Raw genomic sequence first — 25,976 nt, forward strand, 5'->3', positions numbered from 1 at the left:
ACAGCACGGTGTCCACAACTACCCACTAACTCGGGCACACCTGCAGAACACATACAGTCCTGACACCCGTGGGAACTGCCTCCAAAGGATATGAGTCATAGTCCAGTGTTTGTGTGAGCACTCCAGTTAGAACAAACTCCGCGTTGTGCACGTCTGAAAGGGACAAAACGAGCTCAAGGGGTGCTGTGTCTACACGCGCTCCGATCAAGGGCAAGAGCAGTGGGACTTGACTTACCTATTCCTCTGGCAAAATATTCTCGACATAAGTGCAGGTCATTTTCACAGGATATTAAAATTATTTCTGACAAACTCTAAGGAAAAGAAAATGAGTTCATCGGTTACTGAACAAGGAATCTCATCGGGCACAGTGATGAATCAGCAGCCTGTTTTCCTTCTATCCACCTTATTTTGCTTGTGCTCCACGAGCTTCCGGAAAGACGGCTGTTTAGACAACACTCGTCCTCCTGCACACTCCACAATCGCCTTCATGGTTGAGAGACTTGGGCAGATTCCAGGTGTGATGTAAAAATATTTTGCCTAAAAATAAAAATATGTGCACGTTTTTAACTGAATTTTTAGGGTAATTTTTCATGAATTCTACCATGATTTTTGACCAAATGTATAATTCTGTGAAATTACAGAAGTCCCAGCCCTTGCAGGTCCCCAACCTGAAGTGGGCCTGGAGGAAGCCAGGATGCCGATCTGAGCTAACTGAAGCATTTTCCCAAGTCAGGTAAGACCCGGGATGAGTCAAAGTAACTGGAACTCCTGTCCCTAAGAGACATGAAGGATTCTGTGGGGTCAGTGAGAACACTACTCCATCCGCCTCGCTGTGTCAAGCAAGAGACCCCTCTCTTTCAGATCTGTGTGTTCCCTGGGCTCTGACCAGGAGATGATCCTGATGGCTAAGATGTAACTTTCTAACGCCTGTTCTCTGAAGAGCACAAGATACTATTTTTTTTTAAACCACTCACAGAAAAAGAACATTTAGAAAATTCAGACTATTTTAGGTAAGATACATCTTAACATTCCCATTCTCATTCCTAAGCTGGTTCCCTGACAAGGGTAAAAAACAGACCAATACAAAAAAAGTTGTTCTAAGTATCTTATCAAACAAATATTTAAAAATCCTGTCTTAAATTATTTAGGCACACATTCAATTAATATTTTCCCAAGAATCTTCATCCTCCAGCTGAGTATGCATTTAATGAGAAGAACACGAAGTAGCAAAGATTTGTGAGAAGCAGAAAAATCAACCTAAATGTCTCTTGCCAATTGGATTATTCATAAATACACTCTAAACACCCAGGTGCTTTGTCGAGCGTCTCCCTAGCAGACTCGTGAAGAGCAGGGCTCCGGAGGCCCACTGGGCCTCCCCAGCACAGCAGCCTCCAGAGGCCAGGAGTGTGCGCCACCCACTCAGTCCCTTCGACTGTGCCATGTGGGGCACCTGCGGGGACACTGCTGACTACCCTTTACCTTGAAGAGTGGGGAGGCGTGCGCCCTTTTCAGGGACTCTTCCAGACTGAAAGAGAACAGCACCTCGGCCTCAGCGTCTCGAAGGAGGTAGTTCTGCTCATCTGGAAAACAGAGTCGCCCTCTCAGAAAAGTGCAGACTTGCAGAGTACCGGGCACGGGATCCACCCCGGAGGTCTCCCCGCCGCAGGTCAGGGGCACGTCACTCGCGGCTCACACTTCCCTGGGAAACCACTGAATGTGAAATCTCAGCTATTCTCCCCTGAAAACAGCCAGACAAGATGAAAGACTCCCTTCTGCACAGCGTAGCTTAAACTTCTGAGGTCATATGCTCTTGAAAACAAATGGACTGAGAGCTGGGGACCCTCTTCTGCCGCACCTCCCCTCTGCACCCCCGCCACCATTCCACACGGTTTCAGGGAGTTCACAGATCCTGCGTGGAGAACCCCAGTCCCAGAGCGACCAGCTGAGAACCAGCATCACATCCAACGTATATGTGATGACCACAAGTCTCATTAGACTCAAGGAACTGATAATCCATTGTATAGCTCTAACAGATGCCTTTTAAATATAGGAAAGTGGGTGGCAACTTATGAAGAATAGTTTCACCAAATCTTGAGGACACAGGAGAATTTTAATTGTTTTTCAGAGTTTTCATGGTTAACATTTTAAGAAACGTCCAATTTACCAAAAGTCAAAGATCACAAAATGTTTTAAGCTTCTTATAAACGTCTCACGCTCAGAAAAGCATTTCTTCCTCATTTCATAATAATAACCAGGTAACCTGATGACACGGTCCCCAAAAGTGCGGCACAGGGAAGTGTGAAGTGGGGGCTGGCCAGGTGGGCGGCCAAGATCACACACGTTAGGACTTGCAGGCCAGGCCACACACAGTTTCTGCCAAATTATCCTTTTCATGAAGCAATGAGGCTTTAAATATGTAAAACACCATTCTTAGCTCATGAGCCAGTTTGCTGACTCTGGGCAAGAGCAATCCAATCAGTAAAGAGACACTGAAATTATGAACAAGTGCTAGAAATACAAGATCAGTTAGCCAATCAATCAGATAAAGCTGCTATCCTGTTTTAGGTGGAAAAAGATAATGTCCGAAAATTGGAGAAGTAAAAAATGAACAGGAAGTACAGTCACACATGAAATATCTGAAATGGCAGCTTCCGGGGCAACCGCGGAGGCAGACGCGCCTTTTCAGGACCCAGAGGGTCACCGAGCAGCGGCCAGTGCTGCTGACGGAGAAGCGACTCGGGACAGCCACAGCTGACACCCCCCTGCACAGGAGATACCACACTAGGCTCTGCGCTCTCACGCTCAATCTCAAAACAAAACACAGGGCAGAAGAGCGTAACATGAGCCTAGAACTTTCTTGTGCCAAAAGCCAGGAAGTGCTCGAAGACCAAGGGGACAGACTGCGGGACCCTGAAGCCAGCCTGAGTGGCTCTCTCCCACTGGACATCAAGGGCAGCACAATAACCCATGGAATAAAACTCAAAAAGGAGTCCATACAAGGAAATAATAAAGGAACAGATACTGGCACAGTTTCAACTCCTTCCCCATAAATGACATATTGCACAGAGAAGGCCAGCAGACGTCACCTGCTCCCAGGGACCCATGAGCCGCACAACAGAACAGCACAAGCCCTGGCAGGAGTGCGGCGAGGACCCGGCACCGAGCGGGGCGGTCCTGCACTCAATCGGGGGGAAGCAGCAGGTACACCCAGACAGAGGGACGTTCTAGCAAATAATCAACCGAAGCAACAAGGGAACACTGAGGAGACGTGGCGACCCCGTGCATGGTTCTGACCCGGACCCTCTGGCTTTGAGGGACATCCCTGGGACACAGAGCCATCTGAGGACGAGGCTGTGGCCGTGGACCGGACTCTGAGGGCTGTACTGTGGCCATGGGGCAGAATGGCCTTTTCTGTAGGTAACACACATCAAGGTGTTCGAGGATGATGGCACGTAACTTTAGCAACGTACCTTTTATGGTTCAGGAGAAAACAGCAATTTGTACTATACTTGCAACTGCTTGGTAACTTGGTGATTGTTTCAAATAAAGTGAGAATTTTAAAATTCAAAAGCCAAATATGTTTAAAAATCACTAAAATGTTAAAGATGGGTAAAAGAAAGAAATGACTGTGAAAGCAAAAATTCAGACATTACTACAAATCACCCAAATAAGGTCAATATTTTTGAAAAATTTAGAAAATAATCCAAAAGTGTCAACTTTTGGCAAAAACAAAAATTTTTTTTTTTAAAGATTTTATTTATTTGACAGAGAGACAGCAAGAGAGGGAACACAAGCAGGGGGAATGGGAGAGGGAGAAGCAGGCTTCCCGCTGAGCAGGGAGCCTGATGCGGGGCCCGATCCCAGGACCCTAGGATCGTGACCCGAGCTGAAGGCAGACGCTTAACCGACTGAGCCACCCAGGTGCCCCCAAAACAAAGTATCTTTATATATGTATTAAAAATAAATGATTTGGGGCACCTGGGTGGCTCAGTCGGTTAAGCGTCTGCCTTCAGCTCGGGTCACGATCTCAGGGTCCTGGGATCAAGCCATGCATCATCCATCATCAGGCTCTCTGCTCAGCGGGGAGTCTGCTCCTCCCTCTGCCTCTGCCCCTCCCCCTGCTTATGCGTGCGCTCTTTCTCTCACATGCACGCACTCTCTCTCAAAATGTTAAAAAAAAATCAAAAAAAAAAAAAAAAAAGATTTACATATACCAAGAAGCTGATCCTAAAGTTGATATGGAGGGCAAAAGACCCAGAGCAGCCGACTCAACACTGAAGTTGGACAAGAACAAAGCTGGAAGACTGCCCCTGCCCGACTTCCAAGCCCACCTCGACGCTTGAGGAATCAAGACCGCGTGGCACCCGCAAAAGAACTGATTGGTGGAGAGCCCAGAAACAGACCCACATAAACAACATAAACTGGCCTTTAACAAAGGAACAAAGGCAACACGACTGAGCAAAGATCGTATTTTCAACCACTGGATGTCCACATGCAAGAAAAGGAACCTAGACAGACTCTACATCCTTCACAAAAATTAAAATGGATCACAGACCTAAGTATAAAACTATGAAACTCCTAGAACACAGGAGAAAATCTAGATGACCCTGAGTATGGCAATGACTTCAGATACAACACCTAAGGCACGACCTATGGAAGAAATCATTGATAAGCTGGACTTCATTAAAATTAAAAATTTGTGTTCCAGGAGAACAATGTCAACAGAATGAGAAGACAAGCCATAGATTGGGAGAAAATAGTTGGAAAAGACACAACTGATTAAGGACTGCTGTCCAAAATACACAAAGAACTCGTAACATTCAACATAAGAAAACCACCCAATTTAAAAAATGGGCAAAAAGTCTGGACATGTCACCAGAGAAGATGCAGTGTACGTGCTGCCGAAGCGAGCACGTCACCAGAGAAGACACAGAGATGGCAAATATGCACCTGAGAAGATGTTCCATGATCTAGGTCATCATCGAACTGCAAATTAAAACAAAAATGAGATGACCACTACACAACCATTAAAATGGTAGAAACTCAAAACACTGATAACATCAAATGCAAAGCAAGGATGTGGAGCAATGGGAACTCTCCTTCACTGCTGGCAGGAATGCAAAATGGTGCAGTGAACTTGGAAGAATGGTGGTTTCTTACCAAACTAAACACATACTTTTACCACATGATCCAGCAATCACACCTCTTGGTACAGACTCAAAGGAGTTGAAAACTTACATCCACACAAAAGCTATACAAGAACGATGACGGCGGCTGTATTCATAACTGTCAAAACTTAGAAGCAGCCAAGATGCCCTTCAGTCAGTGAACAGATAAACTGTGGTCCAGGCAGACAATGGAGTATCGCTCAGCGCCACAAAGAAACGAGCTACGAAGCCATGAAAAGACAGGGAGGAAACAGAGATGCGTCTAAGTGAAAGAAGCCACTCTGAAAAGGGTATGTACTGTTACAATTCTAACTACATGACACTTAGAAAAGGCAATTCCTGTAACCTGGAAAAATTCTCTTAAATCCTGATATTTGGGGGATCAAATATGAAATGTTTGAATATTTACTATTAAACACGAAATGTTTACAGTGTGACTAAACCACCCACTAACCCTCAGAGATCAACAGTTATGCCATACAAATGAAAGTCAGTCAACCAAAACTTCGTGAAATAAGAATTGCTGTAAACTTCACAAACAGATAAAAGAATCATGTTTCACAAACTGATAAAGTTGATAAATTAAAAGCAACTCAAATTTCAATGAAGGAACAGACCGTCATATTCTAAATTTTATAGCTCGTCTACAAAATTGGGAGCTAATACATAAATTTATGGGAGTTGTTTCTACAACTTTTTTCTTTTGCCTACACTGTTAGGTTTTGTATTTCATTAATATCTTTTAAGAACAAAAAATTAATTTCAATTGAAAAATTTTCTAAGTATTAACACAGTTATCCTATTTGTGGATTTTGTATTTGTGAATTGGCCTACTTGGTACAATGTATTTGTAACCACAGATCAATACTGGTGGTATTTTTTGCAGAGACGCTCGTAACGGGGCCAAACCTGAGCTGCCAGATGCACCTGTTCCCAGAAGGCAAAGCTGTATACCATAAAGTTTTCCTTTTTGTGGTCTACTTAGTGTTAATTTGTTCGCATTTTCATGCTTTTTGTTGGTGACTCTGTAGTTTCAAATGCCCCCAGCATGGAGCGTGGTGCCGCGGTGCCCCCCCAGGGAAGAGGCTGTGCTGTGCCGTGGGGACAAAGCACGAGTTACGACGGCTCCACTCAGGCTCAGCTATGCCGGCTACAGCCAGCCGGGTCGTCAGTGGGAAGGAGCAAGGAGAGGTATTAATAGTGTCTTTAAACAGAGGCACATAGCCAACAGGGTTTTCCAGAGCCTACGAGGGTAGGTATCGATTAGCTGATGAAAATGTGACCAGGGCTTAGGGAACCCAGCCCAGAGTTTCCTCTGGGAGCAGTGGCTCAGTGTTCACGAATTTGGGGTCTGTGGCTACTCTGTAGAACATGTAATTACCATGAATAACAAGAATTGGCTATATTATTGTAATTGAGAATTTATTATTGATTTTCATATAAAGGATTCTTTCCTATGATTGACGTGGATATACAATCACGGAATTTTAAGTTTGGTTCTAGCTTTGCTATAAGTAAGAAGATAACTTATTTTTCTGGATCGTAATTTCTCATCTGTATATTAGACTACATGAACTTTAAAATATATATGCTTTTTATTAATTGTTTTACATTAAAGACCGAATTAGGTTTAAACACCAGTGTCCAAGAAAATAACATGGATCTGAAATGCTTCAATTTAACATTAACAACCACTTGCCCCTGTTAGGGACAAATATGGTTAGCTTCATGGGTCAGAACAGTGCGAGGCCAGTGGGGACCAGGAGGGTCTCTGGGGGTCTGGTGGACCCATATCATCCTACATCTCCAGGGGCAGGGATGGGGGGGGGGGCAGCATCCAGGGCAGAGAAACACGAGTGTGTGCGCACGCCCTAACCAGAGGTTGGTAACTGCTGTCACTGCCACATGAGGGTGGGTAGGGGGGGACACAAGGGAGGGAGTTAAGTCTTAGCACCACTGCGGTTGGGGCTTAAAAACCTAAAACAAGAAACCAAACAGATTGCGGTGACGCTCGTCACGGGGCCGAGCTCCTTTCTCCCGCTCCACCCAGACCAGTGGCCAGGTGAGGGCTGAGGATGCACGTGCAGGGGTCACGATGGGCTGGGAAGGCCCACACAGGGAAGACAACACCACTAGCCTTACGCTAACAAAGGCTCAAATCAATTTTGGCCATACAGCTTCGTGGAGAAACTGTTTGGAATTTATATTCACTCTATGTGTAGTAGGGTGCACTGACTAAGAGAAAGCCTCTCCCCACTGCCCAGCAGGAATCCACTCCTGGGGCTCTGAACGACGGGAGGCGGGCAAGGGGAGGCAGACACCCCTCCCTCCGACAGCACCTGCCATCAAACCCGGGCCGGGACCGTCACGGACACCACGGCACGGGAGAATCGCCTTTCGACTGGAAACAGCCAACGTCCTAACAAAATATCAGCAAACAAAGCAGTGGCAGAGAGCTTGTTTCCCCCTAACATTGCCCAAATGACCGAAACCTTTCTCTTTCATAGTACAATGCGAAACTATCCACTGACTCGCTGGGACATGGAAGAAATTTATAAATTTAATGGTGAGTTGTCAGGAGTGAAATAGCAAACTAGATGTTTGCTGGGATGAAAACGGACAAGCTCAAGGGAAAAAAAGGTGTGTTTTCAGCACGAAAACCCTAAGGCAGTGACGCCAGCACGTACCAATGAACTTCTGACACTTGAAACACTCCTCCAGCCACTCCGGGGTCACGATGTGCCTCACCACAGAGATGGCCGTCAGGAACTTCACCGTGCGCGTCACTTTGCTGGCGATGAGGTGTGTGCATTTCTGCGCAGACTCGGCGACCTCACCGCCAAGGATGTAGAGCTTCTGGAGGGAGGAGCACAGAGCAGAGATGAGCGCGGCACTGACGGTGGCCCGGTGCGCACGGCTGCCGTCACGTCCACAGACGCCACAGCCCTCCACATCAAGTCCCTGAGAACCAGGCGGCGCATCTCAGACCTGCAGCTGAAACGGGGGTTAGTGAAGCACAGCAACCTAGTCCCCAGCAAGGAATCCCAGTGACTGAGAAGACGCAAACACGTGGAAAGACCTCAGTGACTACACTCAATTGTAAACGTAAAGAAATTAAATTGTACTAATCTTAGAATAGCATTTGTTACGACTTCTCTTCCTTAAGAACAGTGAAAAGCACAATGTAGGAATCCAACACGATACAGGTGAACTTCTCAGCCCACCCACCCCCGCCGCCCAACAGCAGGAAGCTGTTACTCCAGAACGTGGATCTGAGGTCGTGTCCCACTTCCTGTCCAAGTACACACATGCCCAACTCCCCCTGTGCCCCCCCAGGTGGCCTGCGGCTTCACTGGGGGATGCAGAGTAGCCAGCGCACTCCCTAAGCTGGGGCTTTCTAGGACGATGGCCTTCGAGCAGGCTTGCTCATGTTCACGTGGCTATAAGAATGGGTCGTGGTCTAACTGCCAGAGTCCTACTAAGAAAGCAGGTGTCTAAGTACAAAACTAAATATAAAAAGCGCAGAACAAGGTGAAAAATCATTAACAATTTAATGACTACTTATTGCCATAAAAACTACTACAACTACTACAACTCCTTTGTAAGTATATTCTGTTAAGATTCTTAGGATATTCCTGATTAACTTTTTTATTTTAATTTTAATTTTAATTAACTGCTACCCAAAGCAAATATATACAGAAAGGCAGTGCTAAATATCCTTATACAAAGTAGAATATAATTTTACCTTAATATACTGTTGAACTTGAACAGGCTCAAACCCAGTGAAAAGCACAAAAGGGGTCAATTCTGGTGTTAACTTTTTAGTGGGAGGTGGTATATCTTCAATTCTATAAAATACACAAAACACAAAGGTGACTTTGTTTACTTAAAATATAAATTTTTTTTTAACGATTTTATTTATTTATTTGAGAGAAAGAGAGAGAAACAGCATGAGAGGGGAGAGGGTCAGAGGGAGAAGCAGGCTCCCCGCTGAGCCGGGAGCTCGATGTGGGACTCGATCCCAGGACTCCGGATCATGACCTGAGCCAAAGGCAGACGCCCAACCGAGCCACCCAGGCGCCCTGTTTACTTAAAATAAAAATGTTCTTTAGCAAACAAAAGACTGTTTTAACAACTGTTCGGGAGCTTTAAGTGTGTGGGGATTTTTCCATCAAGGAGAATGCGAGGTACCTGTCCTTTCTTTCCTACCTCTTACACGGTCTCCCCCAAAAGACTATGCATGGCACCTCCAAGGAAAGTAACCCATTGATCCCCTCCCCCTCCCAATTACAAATGTTTTCAATGGCTTTAAAAAGGCGGCAAAAGAATGAAATCTTGCCATTTGCAACGACGTGGATGGAACTGGAGAGTATTATGCTGAGCGAAATAAGTCAATCAGAGAAAGACATGTATCATATGACCTCACTGATACGAGGAATTCTTAATCTCAGGAAACAAACTGAGGGTTGCTGGAGCGGTGGGGGGTGGGAGGGATGGAGTGGCTGGGTGACAGACATTCGGGAGGGTATGTGCTATGGTGAGTGCTGTGAATTGTGTAAGACTGTTCAATCACAGATCTGTACCTATGAAACAAATAATACATTATATGTTAAAAAAGAAGAAGATAGCAGGAGGAGAAGAATCAAGGGGGGTGAAATCGGAGGGGGAGACGAACCATGAGAGGCTATGGACTCCGGGAAACTAGAGGGGAGGGGGGTGGGGAGATGGGTTAGCCCGGTGATGGGTATTAAGGAGGGCACGTTCTGCATGGAGCACTGGGTGTTATATGCAAACAATGAATCATGGAACACTACATCAAAAACTAATGATGTAATGTATGGTGACTAACATAATAAAAGTAAGTAAATAAATAAATAAAAATGGAAGCTTAAAAAAAAAAAAAGGTGGCACCCTTTGGGTGGACTCCCCGTCTCGCTGGTTCTGCCAGGATAACCGTTCCTAACAGGCCTGTTCTGGGTCCACGTCAGTCACTGAGGGGGTGTCCCGGCAGCTGCAGCCTCTCACAGGCCCTCTGCCCCCTGAGCCCTTTCTTACACAAGAGGCTCAAAACAAGCTATCGGACTTAATAACCTTTTAAATTAAATCAGTATTTTACATATCCTTAGAATTTTCAAATTCCATTTTCAGCTTACATTTGAGACCATCTAAATAAAGTAATTTTTTAAGGTTTATTTGTGGATTTTGATGACCATCTTAAAACTATGTAATCACAGGAGCACCTACCTGAGTGCCCCAGTCGGTTAAGCATCCAATTCTTGATTTCAGCTCAGGTCTGATCTCAGGGCCGTGAGACCAAGCCCTGCATCAAGCTCTGCACCGGGCACGGAGTCTGCTTGGGATTCTCTCTCTCCCTCTGCCCCCCACCCCCACTGCTCATGCTCTCGCCATACTGAAAATTTTATATATATATAATCACATAATTAAGATGTTAGTGAATACTTCCATAACTCAGACTGTGATGTGGGGGTGGAATGCGTAGGATGCAGAGCAGGGGAGAGACGAGGGGAAACTGGTGGCTGACTGCAGAGAGCAGCCCAAGCAAATCAACTGTGGTTCACCACAGGCAGCTTGGAAATAATGGCTTTTCAAGAAAGCTCCCTAGTTCATCCTGTATCTGGGGTACCTTACTAATCAAACGACAGCCAGAACTTCATTACTGACCCACACTGGCCAGCCAGGTCTTCAGCAGGTGAGACCAGCGCCACCCCACACGTCCTTCCAAAGGGCTCTCGGCCCCTGCCCACCTGGGCCGTGGGGCGCAGCCAGAGGGCACAGTCCTGCGCACGCTGGTGCGCTGCGGCCAGCCCCGCCAGGCCTCCCACCTGGTCCGCCACAGCAGCTGTGCTTTACTGAGGTTCTGATGAGGTTTTGCTTAAAAAAACAAAAAACAAAACAAAAAACCCAAAAACAAAAAAAAGATTCAACTTTTTTTAAATAAAAAAAAATACTTGTCTATCCACCTTTATGTCCAGTAATGAGACAGATCACAACAAAGTTGTGAAGTAATAAGCAAATCCTATTTACTATGAAAATGTTCAGAAGTTTCCCCACTTGTGACCAGTAAGCGGTAACGGACCTGTAAGCGATAACCAACCACAGCAGATGTAGGGGATCCTTCATACCTGGCTCTTTTGGAAGAAGGCTGGATGTTGGTCACTTCATTCTGTTTCAGTTTGGGAGGTAGTCTCACACCCTGTAATTAAAATATCACTCACTTTCAACAATCTCACAAGTAATACAGGAGCTTCTAAGAGATTTATGTGTCAAGTAACCAAACCCTCTCCTACAACATTCGTGCTCTCCACCGCATCGAAACTAGCATTTGCCCAGGACAGTGACAAGGAGGTCACCACCCAGGAGCAGGAAGGCTTTCCAGAGAACCTGTGTGTGACTCTCGGCCTGCCTTCCAGGTTCCCCAAACCCTCCCGGTCCTCAGGGCGTCTCCGTCCCCCCGCCGTACGTGCAGTCCTCCACCCTCAACACCGCACGGCAGGATTCACTTCCAGTGTGTTGTCCTGTGTCCCAATTTGGAATTTGGAAAACGTCCTCAGTGCAGTTACATCCCCTAAAAACGGACACTTCCTCAAGTAGGAATTCTGGCTAGGACGGTTCACAGATGAGCAGCTCTGCCGGGAGTGGGGCAGCTTTTCCAGAGCGGCTTCCAAAGACACACTGTCTCACTGTCCGAAGCCTCCGCTTTCCATCTCCTAAATACTGCCGCCGTATGCAGACAAGCCCCAGAAGTCCGCGTGTGCGCGGCAAACGCCTGAGACCCGCTCGCCCCGCCAGACCCGGGGCCAGCCCCCTCCTCTCAGCGCACCCGGACGAGGACACGGCCTCGGCCCTCGCAGCCGCGAGCACTTCAAGCGTCCCCAGCACCACACACGGCAGCAGCAGGAAACACGCAGCGGGACGCGAATGAGGGTGACGGGGCTGCTGTGGCTCTGACACGGAGCCGTCTGGGCCCCGGGGACCTGGGAGGGCTCCTTGAGGACCACGTCCCCAGCTTCATCCCGAAGGCCCCCGTAACGCTGCTTTCATCCACATGAATTAGAAGAATATCTGCTTTTGCTGATGTGTCAAGAGCGGCTCGTGTTTTCTTAAAATCATCATTACTAGTCTAAGGGGAAAAAACCCCATGTGACCATGTTATCATCAGCATGAAGGGAACAGACTCTGGACGATCATCCTCGGCTTCCAGGTTAAATCTGGAAACAGCACGGCGGATCCTCACGAATCAGAACACAGGCTGAGCTGTTCCTTGTAACCCTGACAAGAGCACGCTCCTTGGTTAGCTGTTTAGGGGACACAGAGCCTCCCTCACCTCCGCAGCTCCCAGGGACATGCTGAGCGTCCGTGCACGTGAAGTCCAGCAGTGAAAACCCCCAGGAGAGTATATATGGTAACACGCACGTCACCCCCAACCTTGAACTGCCACCACCACGGAAACCGCGGCTGTCCTCACAGCGGCGGGCACGTCAGCGGTGACAGTGACCAGGGGGCGAGTTCTACAGTGTGACGTCACTGAGATGTGTCCTGGAAACACAGCCCGAAACGCCATTCGTGTCCTACCGTCACACCTGACCGATGGCCCCACCCAGAGGGCAGCCCAGCCTTGTTTCCTAACCGACTGTCACTGGCATTCCAACCTGCCCCCCTCCCCGTGTCCCCTGCAGCTCAGGGCGAGTCGGAGCTGCTGGGGCCGCTCTCAGGGCTCCCGCCCCGCGCACAGGCGCACGTCCTACTCCCTTCCCCACCCCACCTAGCAGCCACACAGCTCTCGGAAGCCAATGGGGCTCCTCTACGTAGAAGCACCCACAAGTGACGATACCACCAATTAAGGGGGGAAAGGACCCAGGGCATGCTGAACATGTGTGACAGGTGAGAAGATCCAACCTTCATTTGCTGTGTGGACAAATTACTTGAAGAGTTTGTAACTGACAGATACAGATCTATGCCTACGGCGATATTACAGGACAGTGACAGCCTAGGCGACTAGGCCATGGACGTACCATCAGCAGCTCCGCCGACACTTTCAGCGGGACTCTCCAAGCATCTAGAGAGAGAAAGAAGTTATCTTTACAACAATACACTGCGTTAAGTGGAAAAGCCTGCTTGGGAAACCCTTTTCTGGGGCTGGTAACCTTAGACACGCAGGTGGCTTTGTGGACATTTATCAAGGATACATCAAAGAACCACGCTTGTGCTAAAAAACCCTTCCAGGACAAGGGCAGGGGAGAGCAGCGAGCAGCTGCCGGGCCTGTGCTCGAGCCTCCTCTAGGTGAGGAGCTCTAGGACAAACAGCAGTGCAGCCCACTGTGGCCGCCGGCAGCCACGTCTGGGAACCACCACCACCCGTGGCGACGGGAGGCCAGCGTGAAGGACCGCACACATCCCCCACATGCTGGCCGGGCTGAACGCTTCAGGGAAGGACGAGGAGTCGTTACAACCCTTTCATTTCAGAATGGAAGGCAGACGGGCACATCTGTTCCCGGGACGGAGACTATGGCTTAAACTGAAGAGCTTTCCCGTGATTAAAACCGTCTGGAAATCAAACTGAATGAGCCTTCTGAAAAGCGAGCACACTAAAGCAGAGTCTGAAGGACCGTTTTCCTGAGCGGACGTCCTTGAGCACACACAGCACAGCTGAGTATTGTAACGGACCCCGGGGCAGGGGTCTGTGCAGCGGGGCAGCCGGGCCCGACAAGGGCAAAGGCAGGAGACGGGGAGCTCGCCTACAGCTGAAGCAGAGAAAGCCGGGCACGGGGCACGGGGGGGCGGGGGGAGGTTTAGAGAAGCAGTCATCGGCTGGAGAGACAAGGCGCCAACGCTTGGAGTGCTCCTTCCATCTGTGAGCGTCTGTTAAGACGGCGACCAAGACCATGGAACCAACAGACCTCCTGCGTGGGGTGGGCAGAAGGGAGGGAGTGTGGGAAGGGGACAGGGAACGACAGGAATTAAAAACGACGGGACAGCTAACGCCACGGCTGTGCCTCGGGGAAATAAAGGTGGCGGGAGCACGTGGAAGCCTCACACCGATAAATCGGGCAGCACGTGAAACTCCACTCACCCAGAAGACTGAAAACCAAGTGCTGAGTCGGGGCAAATGGCTCCTGCAGATTGAACGCCGTGTAGCGACCATAGTGGACCTGCCTCAGCGCCTCGAAGTTCCCCAGGAGAATGTCGCCAAGCCACTGCGCGTTCACACAGGGGATCCTCCACTCCTTGGCTTTTTCATACTTTAAACCAGTTGGTCTTTTTGGGGGGGAACAAACACATTTTACAAAATGTTAGGCTTGTCGACGCTGTTGAACACAACATTTCTTTTCAGTATGGTACCGCAGAACTAGCAGGGACAGCTCGGCAGAGCTGACACGCCCCCCTCATGCTGGGTCGGCAGGTCGTCCACTAGTTCAGTAAGTTTATCTTATTCCCAGCACCTCACTTAATTCTGATCTCATTAACGCATCCAATTTCGTCCCCGTGTTTTACAGGTACTTCTGCTCGTTTCAAACCCAGCACTGCCATTCTTCTAACAGACCCAGGTTCCCACACTCCCAAGAACGAGGCAGCCTGCGGAGCCAGCCCCCGTGGTGCGCGGTGTGGCCCGGAGGCCACCCGGGGCCACAGCCGGGCCACGGAGCCACGCTTACTCTTTGCAGATGAGCACCGTGTTGCTGCGGCAAAGGTAGCCCGTGTACTTGGCGCCCGCCAGGTAAGCCATTAGCTTCAGGTCGTCTCTGTCACTGTCGACAAATCCAGTCACAGAAATAATCTAAGCACAAAGAGAGCAAATAAGGCCCAGACGCAGCAGCATTTACCCCGTGAACGCTTGCTTCTCCGTGCCTTGCTGTCTTACACACGCGTTTTCACTCTTTACCTGCGTTCTGCACAGAGGCGGTAACGCCCCTCCTACGAAAGTCAAAACCAGCCTCCTGTTCATGGTCGACAGGTTACATGTGTCGCCATCAGACGGGGAGCAACGACCATGACGCCAAATATGGGAAAACCTTTCTTGTGTTAACAGGACACTGTTCAGATCATTTTAACAAAGCTCTTTTATTAAGCATGTAAAAATTAATCGGCCAGCTCATCATTCTCCTCACTGATCCCAATTTGGAGGTTATCGGAGCGAGAGAACCTACAACTACGGACACAGTCCCACCAGCAGGGGCCACTCCCAGTGCAAGATGCCTGGTTTACTTTAGGATTTTAAGTAGTGTCAGAGATTTGAGAGCCTCGGTTAAGTTCTGCTCCACGCAGGGAACCGTGACGGTTTTAAGGGACCCAGGAAATGAAGGAAATGAGGGACTGGCACCACCGGGCCCTGTCGAGCTAGGCCGGAGGGAGCATGCGGGGACAGGGACTCAGAGGCCCACGCAGGAGAGAGGAAGCCGCTGCAGGATCGCGAAGCAAAGGGATGTCCCTTACGTGCTGAGAGCAGGGCTTTCCTCCTGGGGGGAACGCCACCGGGAAGTGGAGGGCACGGTGAGGCGGCACTAGTTTCTTCTTCTTCAGGACCATGTTCAGCCAGTGCGCGGTGACACACCTCTTCCTTTCCCTGATCGCCTGCCAAACATAAGATGACAGGTTTGCTGGGCTGGGGTGCGTGTAGCTGCAGGATTAAATACCAAACGGTCAGGTCATGTAACTACAGTGACACCGTCGTCAGAAGCCCCGTAGGGACTGCATGACACCGAGCACTCCATTTACCCAAGTGACAAATGACAACAGAAGCAGGCTGATTTTCACACAACTAAGAATGGGACTACCTACACACCAACAGCCTGCAACAGGGGACGAAAGCAACAAATTTTATAACAACCTTAAAAGTAACTTTGATCATGGATTGATTAAAGTTTATGATCAAAATTAAAATTTCCCTTAAGAACACAGAGGGCCCCAAAGAGAACAAGTTCGAAAAAGAATAATTGCCCACCTAAAATTAACCACAGAGGAGAAAAAAAAACCTTCACAAGCATTTCTATGTTTTCAGTTGGAAAGTGGATCCAGTGCATGGTTCCAGTGTTTAAGAGGAGTTTCTGGGGGGCCATTCATCACATAGCTATCGACAGCGGCCTGTCTCCCAATAACATCATCGTTAGGAGAGAAGGGACTGCAGGGGACGGATGAGGTGACGCCCCGAGAGTGCCAGTGCCCTGCAGGGCGTTAGAGCCTCTCCATCCAGCCCTGCATACACAGCCCCACAGCAGCAGGAAATCCTGCTTCCGCCCCCACTCCGTCGTGCTGCTCTGAATCGAGTAACAGGACTGTGTCCTTTCCTTAACACTACCTGGGATCGCCTTCACTTCCTCCGTGCTCAAAGACAGGCCAGGATTCCACCGACTTACCTATCCCACCGAAGATCGATGACAATTACTAAGAAGGTACGTCCCTACTTTCAGAGGCACAAGGAGTCCTTTCCAAACACACTAGTCTCTAGAAGCCTCGGACGGTCCATGAAAAGGGACAGACCTGTTGCGGTCACAGCTGAGGCGACCCCACTCACCTGTGCGTACATACTGCTGACCTGACTCTCACACAGGAGATGTGTGCACCGGCTGGAGAACGTAGGGTCCACGGCACCGCCGTGCGTCTGGATTATCTAGACACACACAAGACCCCAAGTCGTAACCAGCTTCAAGTACTCAGGAAAACAGAGTAGAATTATAATTTCAAACTAGACTGCTATAAAAAAAATCCATCATTATTTCACCAAACGATGTACGATGTGAATTGGCTGTATTTACGGGATTTCCCACCCAGCCCCATAAAACGGAAATGAGCTCCAGCGCTCACTGAATCTGAATTTCCAGAAGGAAAGACAGAGAAATGGAACGTCCTCTTTCTGAAACAGGGTTTTCCCCACCTGGCGCAGCGGCTGTTTTAGGTCAGCTCACGCCGCACCGTGGAGAGCAGCCCCGCGCTTGGTGGGACGCGGGTCACACCCGGACCTGCAGCCTCGGAAGCCAACAGTACCCCCCAGGTGTGACAATAACAACGGTCTTCAGACAAGGCCAGATTCTTAGCCCCTGGGGGGCAGAGCCACCCTGGTTAAAAACCATTTCTCTAAAGGCAAAAAAGAAAAAGAAGGCTGACGTTAGTGAATACCAAAAACTGTTAACAGCAGACTCCGAGTTGGGGGTGAGCAGCTGCTCTGTCGGACTGCGGGGTTCAACGCGGCGGGCCAGCGAGCGTCACAGTCCGAACAACTGTGCACCAGACAGACTTCCACTGGCTGTTAAAAGAGAGGTGCCCCGCCAAACAATTCTGCTTCGTCTACTTTTTAAATGTCGTTATCCCAGCAGCTCGCGCACATAGTTCAGTAAGGCATGATGAAAACGGCATTTCCCACGCCACTGGTTCTCAGTCCCCTGAAGCAGCCAAACTCCGCGCTCTTGCCGTGTCTTCCGGTGATGACTAACGTACCCACCTGGCCCGCATCTACACCCCTGCCCCCAGCCTTCCTCAGGTGGCCACATCACCATTCGCGTGTCATTTAATCCACCGAGCTCGGCCTCCGAGGCTGCGGCCGGGGCTCCCACCGCATCTACCACCGCAGGCTGGTCCAGAGCCGGACTCCCGCCCTCCCGCCTTTCTCTTTCTTTTCTCCGTACCTTTCCCTAGGTCACTCCCAAACCCTTCAGAGAACACCACGGTGGTTAAAACTGCCCGCACATCCCCGGATGTGCCTCCCTTTGGATGTGAGCCTGATCCCCTCGCTTGGGTACGGGCTGGCCCCACGGGATCCGGAGCGACCGCGTATGGCTTCTAAGACACACTCGGGAGACACGCGGAGGCTTCCCCCCTGCTCTGCCTCAGCTCACACGCCCCGGGGGGAGCCAGGGCCACGCCAGCCCTACGGAGGGGCCCGTGCGGCCAGGCCCGGAGGCCTCCTGCCGACAGCCACGCAGCGCGCCAGCGGCCCCCGTCATCCCGCCGACCGCACCGCGGCAGAGAGCCCGAGCCCCGCGACCCCGCGGCCGGCTGTCCCACCCATGAGGAGACGCCGGGGTGCCAGGCGTCGCTGCTGCGAGTCACTACGCTGTGGGGGCACCTGTCCCCCCGCAGCAGATGGCACAGCGTGTCCCTCACCGATAAAGCCCGTCGAGCGGCCCCCACCCCCACCCCTCGGGGACCGCTCTTCCTGCCCCAGCGGAGGCCGGCTCCCCGCTCCGCTCACCGTCCCGTCTGTGCGGCACATCCCTCCGCCCTCAGCCCGACAAGCCCTCTCCCATCTCTGCGTCAGCGCCGCTCTGGGGACCGCAGGAGGGACAGCTGACCGTGGAGGTGTGAGGAGGCCGTCCTCCCCGGGGCACGGGACGGACGGACCGCACACGCCGTCCTAGGCCGCAGTCACTTTCCCTCAGAACTGCCTCCGGCCGCCCGAGCTGCACCTGACGCGGGGCGCCCCGGGCCCTGGTCGTGAGGCCGCTGACCCGCTGACCGCGGCGCCCTCCTCACCCCTGCTCTCCCGCTCCTGTTACTTAACGCCGGCCCTCCCGGACTAATGCTTTAACCTAACAAAACGAAAGCAAACTTTTCTCTACCTTTTCTATCTTCGAGCTATTCTACTGCTTTTTAGGACAGTTTCTACGCAGGACCTCCTAACACCTCCGTGATTTTTGAATAATTTTCTGCAGCTGTAATTCTCAAACAGGCCTCTCCCCCTCCTCCCTCTGACCACTGCCCCAGTTCAGGTTACTGGCATCGCTTCCCTCTTCTCCCTTAATTCAACATTTCATGATTTACACGTGCATCTCTCCTCTCCCTGTGTGCTTTAATAGCTACAGGGAGAAAACGCCAGCGTCCACAAGGGATGGCCCAGCCCGGAATATGTGACTTCCCGTGGCCCCACCCCCAAATGCACCACCTGTCTACCTGGCCGCTGTAGCTGGGACACCCTCCAACACCCACTCCTACTTGTCCTTTAAGGCCGAGTTCAGGAACCACCTGTTCCCACAGACCATTTGCCAGGGCACAGACCTCCCACCCAAAGGGGGACGTTGTGTGTCATGGCTCGCCCTGCACCTGCCGTCCTGCCTCCTCATCCCCTGCACAGACAGCTATTTCTCCAAGCGAGATCGTTTTCTCCACCTTGCACGCTCACCAATATTCCCTACAGCTTACAGCCTGCTCGGCACAGAACAGGGCTTACACAACAGGAACGCCCAGAGGGAAGCCCATCCAAGGTGTACTGGAAGCGCACTTACTAGACTTGTTTTTTTCTTTTAAATTTCAGTCGCTTTGGATTTGGGGCACTGAAGGGAAAAGTATTTACTTCCCCTTTTCTTTAAAGGCCACCGTACAGAATAATGAACACGGGGACCACAGCCCCACCAGCAGACTAGCGACTGTGAGGTCCCTTCGCGGCTGGAGAGGCTACAATTCCCCAGCACTTGCCTCTGGAGACAGAAACGACTAAGGAACCGAAGTGGATGGTCCCTGGTCCAGGGCACCAAAACCCTCATGTTACTCTCACAGCCCCAGATACATACAAATAATTTGTGCCCCGCAGAATTTAAGAGCTGAAAGAAACTGAAAAATGACACAGTCCAACATTTTCCCCTTACAGCTAAACACCAAAGCCCAGCCCAGAAAAGTGGTTTGTCCAAGGTCACAGAGAACGTGAATAAAAATGCCCGTAATATACATTCACAACATAAATATGCGTATGTCAGGGAGGGCAGCCAGATGAATCAAGTCCAGTCCACATTTGGAGGAGCATTCAGGACAAAGTTCTTCTTCCTCAAGCCAAACTTACCCTTTTCCAGGTGGCTAGCAGCTGCTTATCAGATATCTGCTCCGGATAATCGGCAATTGCAAACACACAGCCCAGTAAGAAGCTTTCTTCCGGAACTGGCAGAGATTTATACAAGAAAAGTAAAACCCCGTGAATATGAGCATGTGTGCACAAAAACTAATAAAGCGTTCATTTTGCTGAGCTCAATCTGAATTTACGAAGTGAACCACTCCCGACCAGGACACGTCCAGCCAGAGCGGGAGTACCACACTGGAAATGCTGCGAGGAATACACTAGCCAGATGCCTGTATTCATGATTAGAAAACAGAACGAACGAGTCTAGGGCGCCTGGGTGGCTCAGTCATTAAGCATCTGCCTTTGGCTCAGGTCATGATCCCAGGGTCCTGGGATCGAGCCCCGCATCGGGACAGGGAGTCAGGAAGCCTGCTTCTCCCTCTCCCACTCCCCCTGCTTGTGTTCCCTCTCTCCCTGTGTCTCTCTCTGTCAAATAAATAAATACAATCTTAAAAAAAAAAAACAAAACAAAACAGAACCGACGAGTCAAGGCCTGGTGCGGACTACTCTGCGTCCACTTCGAGGGGGACGCCGTCCCCAGTGGCAGACCGTACACCTGCTCTATTGTTAGAACCTGGTCCTTCGCTGGGTGCAAGGCTCTGAGATGAATCCTCAGCCTGCCCTCAGCCCCCCTCTCTCAGCATTTGGGGGAAAGACAGACAAACCCCACAGGACTCACTTTCCACTGCTGGGTCGTGTCCAAAGAGCTGGTGCTGGGGCTGCTGGTGCGGGGGCTGCTGGTGCGGCTGCGGGGGCTGGTGCGGGGGGTGCGGGGGCTGCGCCTGGGGCTGCGGGGCCTGCGGCGTCTGGCTCTGCACGTGCTGCTGCTGGTGCAGGCGCTGGAGCTGCTGCTGCTGGAGCTGGGCCAGCTGGTGCTGCTGGAGCTGCTGCTGCTGGAGCTGGTGCAGCTGCTGCAGGGCATGCTGCTGCTGCAGGGGCTGCAGGGGCTGCAGGGGCTGCTGGGGCCGGTGCAGCGGCTGCTGGGGGAAGGGCAGCGGCTGTGGGGGGAAGGCGTGCGGCGGCGGCTGGGGATAAGGCTGCTGGGAGATCTGTGGCTGCGGCTGGAGCTGCAGGAGCTGCTGGGCGGGAAGGTGCAGCACCGGGGGCGGCGGCGGGGGCGGCGGCGGGGGCTGTGGCGGCTGCTGCGGCACATGTGGCTCGGGAGCCACCTTCACCTGGCCGAACAGCACTGCGTTGGCATTTGCGTGGCCCTGCTGGCTGTGATTCACCTGCTGCTCTAAGTTTTTTGTAGGTGCGGAAAGGGACTGTAAGATCTAGAAAACAAAAATTAGGCAAAGTCATTAGCAATCGTTACTGAAATGTACTCCTATTCCCTTCATGGAGAGAATACGAGCATCTCCTCCATTTCCTTAATGTTGAACGAAACAGAAGGCACCAAACAACTTCAAAAATAATAGGGCGTTTTTCTTTTATATTTATGAAAGCATCACCAACTTCAATAAGGTAAGTGAATTCCTATTCTGAGACCACCAAAACTTGAAAATAAGTAAAATGGAATAAGCTAATGACTTAGAGCTGACAAACATACCAACTCACAAGGCTGATGTGTTCTATAGACCAGAGTGACAGGGCTGCAAAAAAAAAAGGAAAATAAAACAAAGGTGTCCTACTTACTCCCGGGGGCCTGAGCGTGAGTCTCGGTGCCACCATGCAATGTGCCGCGGTGCACAGCGCCCCACCTGGATCCCTCCTCCCTCCACAACGCTCCACAGACTTCTCCTAACCCAGGGATGCTCCGGGGAACGTCGGCGGACCCAGCAGCCCTCAGCCTGACCCGAGCTCCTTTCCAACAACAAAAGCGGCCCAGTGAGAGGCAACATAAAGACCACCCCCAAGTGAAAGCACCCGACATGGACAGCAGATAACCCCACCAACGCCACCGGCACCTCCTCATCTGTGGTTACCCTGCCCTGTGCACTGGCACGCTCTGTCAACAACAGGGGAGAGAAAAAACACCAACAGCAGGTTTGTTTAAATGGTAAACGTTCCCCCAATTGAGAAATCATCAGTACAGCTGGTAAATTAGCCTTCCTCAAAAAGGACTTGGGGCTCTTTAGATGGAGCAAAAGTGTTCTGAGCTAGAGAAAAACCCAACTAGCCAGACTGTTTCTGTTCTACTTCATTCTGCTTCACAATGACAGGAGTAAGCGGAGAGCTCTGTCCAAGCTGAGGGGTGGGAGTGGGCAGGACAGGGAGTCAGGAGATGCCGGAGTACCAGATGGCGGGTTACTTTATTATCCTGCACAGTGCTGAATAAAACCAAAGAAATGTTCTACAATGAATTTTTTACTCCAATATGCTCAAATAGCAAAAATTGGAAACCATCTTCTGATGGTCAAGAGAACTATAACAAGGGCGCCTGGGTGGCTCAGTCGTTAAGCGTCTGCCTCCAGCTCAGGTCATGATTCCAGGGTCCTGGGATCAAGCCCCGCGTCGGGCTCCCTGCTCAGCGGGAAGCCTGCTTCTCCCCCTCCCACTCCCCCTGCTTGTGGTTCCTGCTCTCGCTATCTCTGTCAAATAAATATTAAAAAAAAAGAGAACTATAACAATCAAATAGATTTTACTGAAACTCAAGAAATACAACTTAACCCCACTAAAAGCACACTTGCCATTTAAATAAAACTCTAGAAATTTAATCTTAACGTAAGCCACAGCTATAAGGAAATCTCAAATAGGATCTTAAAATATTACCTTCCACTTAAATAGACTCCAAAACATAAAGGTCATATAATTTGCAAAGTTAACAGACTCCGGATTTAGTGATGAAACATCGGAGCTTAAAACTGAAGCAGGTCAAATACGAGCACTTGGTACAGCTGTCCGTGCAACCACCTCACGGGTAAGACCTCTAGCTCTGTAAGGAGTTCTCCGCGTACTTTAAAAACTCCTCAGTGGAGCTCGAAACAGAACAAATTTTTTAACAAATTCAAAATAACAGGGTAACAATTTCTTCCTATGCTTTAAAGTATTAAAAAATACCCTGTGAAGTGGAGGGAAATCGACCTCAGCATGCACAACACCCAGACGGCAGAACAGCAACTGCGAGGCTCACACCTCCAGAGAAAACCACGTGGGGCAGGATGGCAAACACCTGCTTGTATTTACGTGAATCAACCACGAGTCTGTAAGCACAGAGCAGAGTCAGGAACAGTGGCTGCTTCTGGAGGGGAAACAGGAGTAAGGGGTGGGAGGGAGTTTTTCACTTTATAGCCTTGGATGCCATTTGAATTTTTAAAATTTTGTACATGTATTTTTTTTTTTACTCTCAGAAGTAACAACCCATGTAAATTTGATTGGTAGTAAGGAATAAAGGCCTGTCTGCCACAATGAGCAGGGTCGAGCCGGTCGTTTGCCTCGTGCTGCCTGCCCCTGTGCCCCCACCCCCAGATGAAAGGGGAGCTCTGGAGGGTCCAAAGATCCTTCATGTACTCTCCACAGCCAGGAGCCCGAGGCTGCCCCTCTCAGCTCTCACGTTTCAGAGCAGCCAGGAGGACTCTGCAGGAGGCCAGGAGGGCCGGGACACCTTCTGTGTGGTGACCATGAGCTGAGAAGCTGGGGGAAGCCAGGCTGTGAGCACAGGGCAGCTGGGAGCAGATGGAGGTCAGGACAAGAGCACCGGCCAGTGAGACGGACACTGGCCTGGAAAGCCGGGCACCCGGCAGGCCAGCCAGTGAGAGGACTCTCAGGACACCTCCTGTCCTCATCAGATGGCATCTCAACCCTCTGATCTGCCTCTGGCTGAACACGTATGTTAGTCCCGAGGAATCAAAGAAAGAAGATTCTTAGCTGCGTGATCACATAATTTGCCATACCGCGAACAGTTTTTAATGAATGTCAAGTCTGAATTTTTCCTTCATAGTCTTTAAATTACTTACTTATTGAGTGCCCCAATACATAAAAAATTACAATACAAACAACTTGGCTCCTAACCACTAAAAATCTGCAATTTTGATGGATATAGCTTTTTGGTGGTTAGCTATATCCTTCCAAGCCCCGATCTAATTTTAAGCTAAATCTGTCTTCCATTTGTAACATTTGAAAAATTCATTTTCTTCACATCTGGTGGCAGCAAAATGTCCTAGGTTCTTACACAGCTGAAAACTCAGAAAACCTCTTCACAGCTGCTCTCCCTGCAGCTGGGCCGGGCCCCCCCTGCTTCCCACCTCACAGCACATGGCGAGCGCCAAGCCGGCTTCTGACACCTCTCCTGCAGGGTGCGCCCCAACTCCCTGGTGTGGTCACTTATCTCCACCTCACATGAGATTATTCCATATCCAAATACTAATTTAGGGAACGAGGGACTCAAGGCGACACTACAAAATACAGTAGCAAAGGCCAGCAGCGATCCCCAGCACTCTCTGCAGAGCCAGCAAATGAAGAGCAGGGAGCACGTCTGTCCTGTCTGAATGGCTGACCCCGTTCCTGATCCCTCAACTCCAGGAGGTTACGGTAAGCGAGCACTCCCCGGGCTGGCTGCGGCCTGCAGGCTGAGACAGCTGAGCATGCCGGCCCACCGAATCCTCACGTCTCTTTTCATCTGCACAGGACAGGTCTGCCTGCACGCCCCAGCCTCTCCCACCTCAGGGACACCATCATTCCCTGGTTTCGGACTGCCTCCAGGCTGTCTCCCTGCTGCCTTCTCCCACCCGCCCCAAGCCCCTGGCCTTCCAGAGCTTTCTGACCACCACCTCTGCTCCCCCGACAGCCCCCTGGTGCTGGGACCACACCTCATGGCTTTGCCACCCACTCCTCAGCAGGGGTGCCGCTGCCCACAGACCCCCCCAACCGCGCTCTCTCTGCGTTCCGTCTTCTCCCCTCCCCTCTGGGGGCCCCATGGGAGCATGGGCAGCACCTGGACAACCCTGGTCGTGCCGTGCTCTGACCACCTCACCTCAGGGACCTTCTCCTCAGCCCTCACTCCCAGTCACCCTCCAGACTGTCCTCTATGCAAACTCAGTCACCTCCTGGGCCCCAGGAAGTCAGAGAAAGTGCGATGGGACAGGGGTAGTAAGTACGGGTGTGGAGAGTGAGCCCACCAAAGGCGCCTCACTGCAAAAGGGGAAAATGCGGTTCAGCCACCAAGCACTGTCACCATTCAGACTGCAAAATACGGGCTCATCCACTTCTTGAGAAATGCCAAAAATCCCACTTTTATGAAGAATCTCATGATTTTGGCAAAAAAATTCAAAAAATTATTTGGACCAAACCAAAGGTGTCAGGCAAAAGGTGACTTCTGTCGGTTACTGGCGTGCAACCCTGCTCTCCCTCTGCCTTTCATCTGCAAAGCCAGCAGACATCCAAAATCGCTAATTCAACTACACCAGGCTCTGACCGCCTCTGCTCTTCCTCTTCCTTCGTCATCGTCCCTGCCCCTCCACCCCCTCCTGACTTGGTTACCATCTTACTCACTCTTCCTAATATCCCAAGCTAGGTCGCCAACCTGAACTGGGTCCTAACCAGGTCCAACAATATTGTTTTCCCAGGATCTCTGTATCAACTATTCCAGAATTTTCCATTCTCCTCAAGCCCGATTACCCCTCTTCCCCTACACATGTTGCTTCATGCCATCTTAATTTTCTTCCTTCTGATATCTCAAGAACGTGTTTTCTTTTCTTCGACCTTATTCTGGATGACACCACCTTCCAGAGTCTCAAGAACCACATACTATCAGTTCCTCACTGCCAAGTCAAGGGAGGGAGGACAGGAAGAAAAGAGTATTTTTAACATGCCATCTCCAATAAAAGACTTTTTAAAACCACCCCACCACCATCATACTCAACAGTGACACTGTCCTCTACGGTAAGAAATACATGTTTGGTCACCCTTCCTAGAGCCCCAACAACTTGTTCAGAAGGTGGCCTCGCCCCTTCGGGAGAACGGTTACAGGTGCTGGGGGCACAGACCCCTGCAAGCGCTCCAGCTCTCCCCATTACATCAAGTCTCACTTT

General features: G+C 50.4%; 1 protein-coding gene and 1 long non-coding RNA gene across 3 annotated transcripts in view; one reads left to right on the plus strand and one right to left on the minus strand.

The window, feature by feature from the left end:
• Window positions 1–25,976, minus strand: part of PAXIP1 (PAX interacting protein 1) — a 52,223-nt gene that overhangs the window by 1,083 nt on the left and 25,164 nt on the right. Inside the window, exons 7-20 of one of the 2 annotated variants that reach the window (XM_035029862.1) lie at window positions 20,687–21,281; window positions 19,954–20,048; window positions 16,699–16,794; window positions 15,621–15,758; window positions 14,843–14,964; window positions 14,260–14,444; window positions 13,202–13,245; window positions 11,312–11,382; window positions 8,914–9,016; window positions 7,856–8,024; window positions 1,480–1,580; window positions 403–537; window positions 236–311; window positions 93–153 (exon numbers count right to left, since the gene is read on the minus strand). In XM_035029862.1, the coding sequence (XP_034885753.1) occupies window positions 93–153; window positions 236–311; window positions 403–537; window positions 1,480–1,580; window positions 7,856–8,024; window positions 8,914–9,016; window positions 11,312–11,382; window positions 13,202–13,245; window positions 14,260–14,444; window positions 14,843–14,964; window positions 15,621–15,758; window positions 16,699–16,794; window positions 19,954–20,048; window positions 20,687–21,281 (1,991 nt within the window). Of the gene's footprint in view, window positions 1–2; window positions 154–235; window positions 312–402; window positions 538–1,479; window positions 1,581–7,855; window positions 8,025–8,913; window positions 9,017–11,311; window positions 11,383–13,201; window positions 13,246–14,259; window positions 14,445–14,842; window positions 14,965–15,620; window positions 15,759–16,698; window positions 16,795–19,953; window positions 20,049–20,686; window positions 21,282–25,976 lie in introns of those variants that run through there. The other variant, XM_035029861.1, reaches the window with a different exon arrangement.
• Window positions 431–1,489, plus strand: LOC118026835. The gene is made up of 3 exons (XR_004683697.1): window positions 431–515; window positions 642–733; window positions 862–1,489. It is a non-coding gene; the product is annotated as an uncharacterized LOC118026835 (long non-coding RNA).

The sequence above is a fragment of the Mirounga leonina genome, unplaced genomic scaffold (assembly GCF_011800145.1).
Source record: "Mirounga leonina isolate KUSES-001 unplaced genomic scaffold, KU_Mleo_1.0 Mir_321, whole genome shotgun sequence".
NCBI lineage: Eukaryota > Metazoa > Chordata > Mammalia > Carnivora > Phocidae > Mirounga > Mirounga leonina.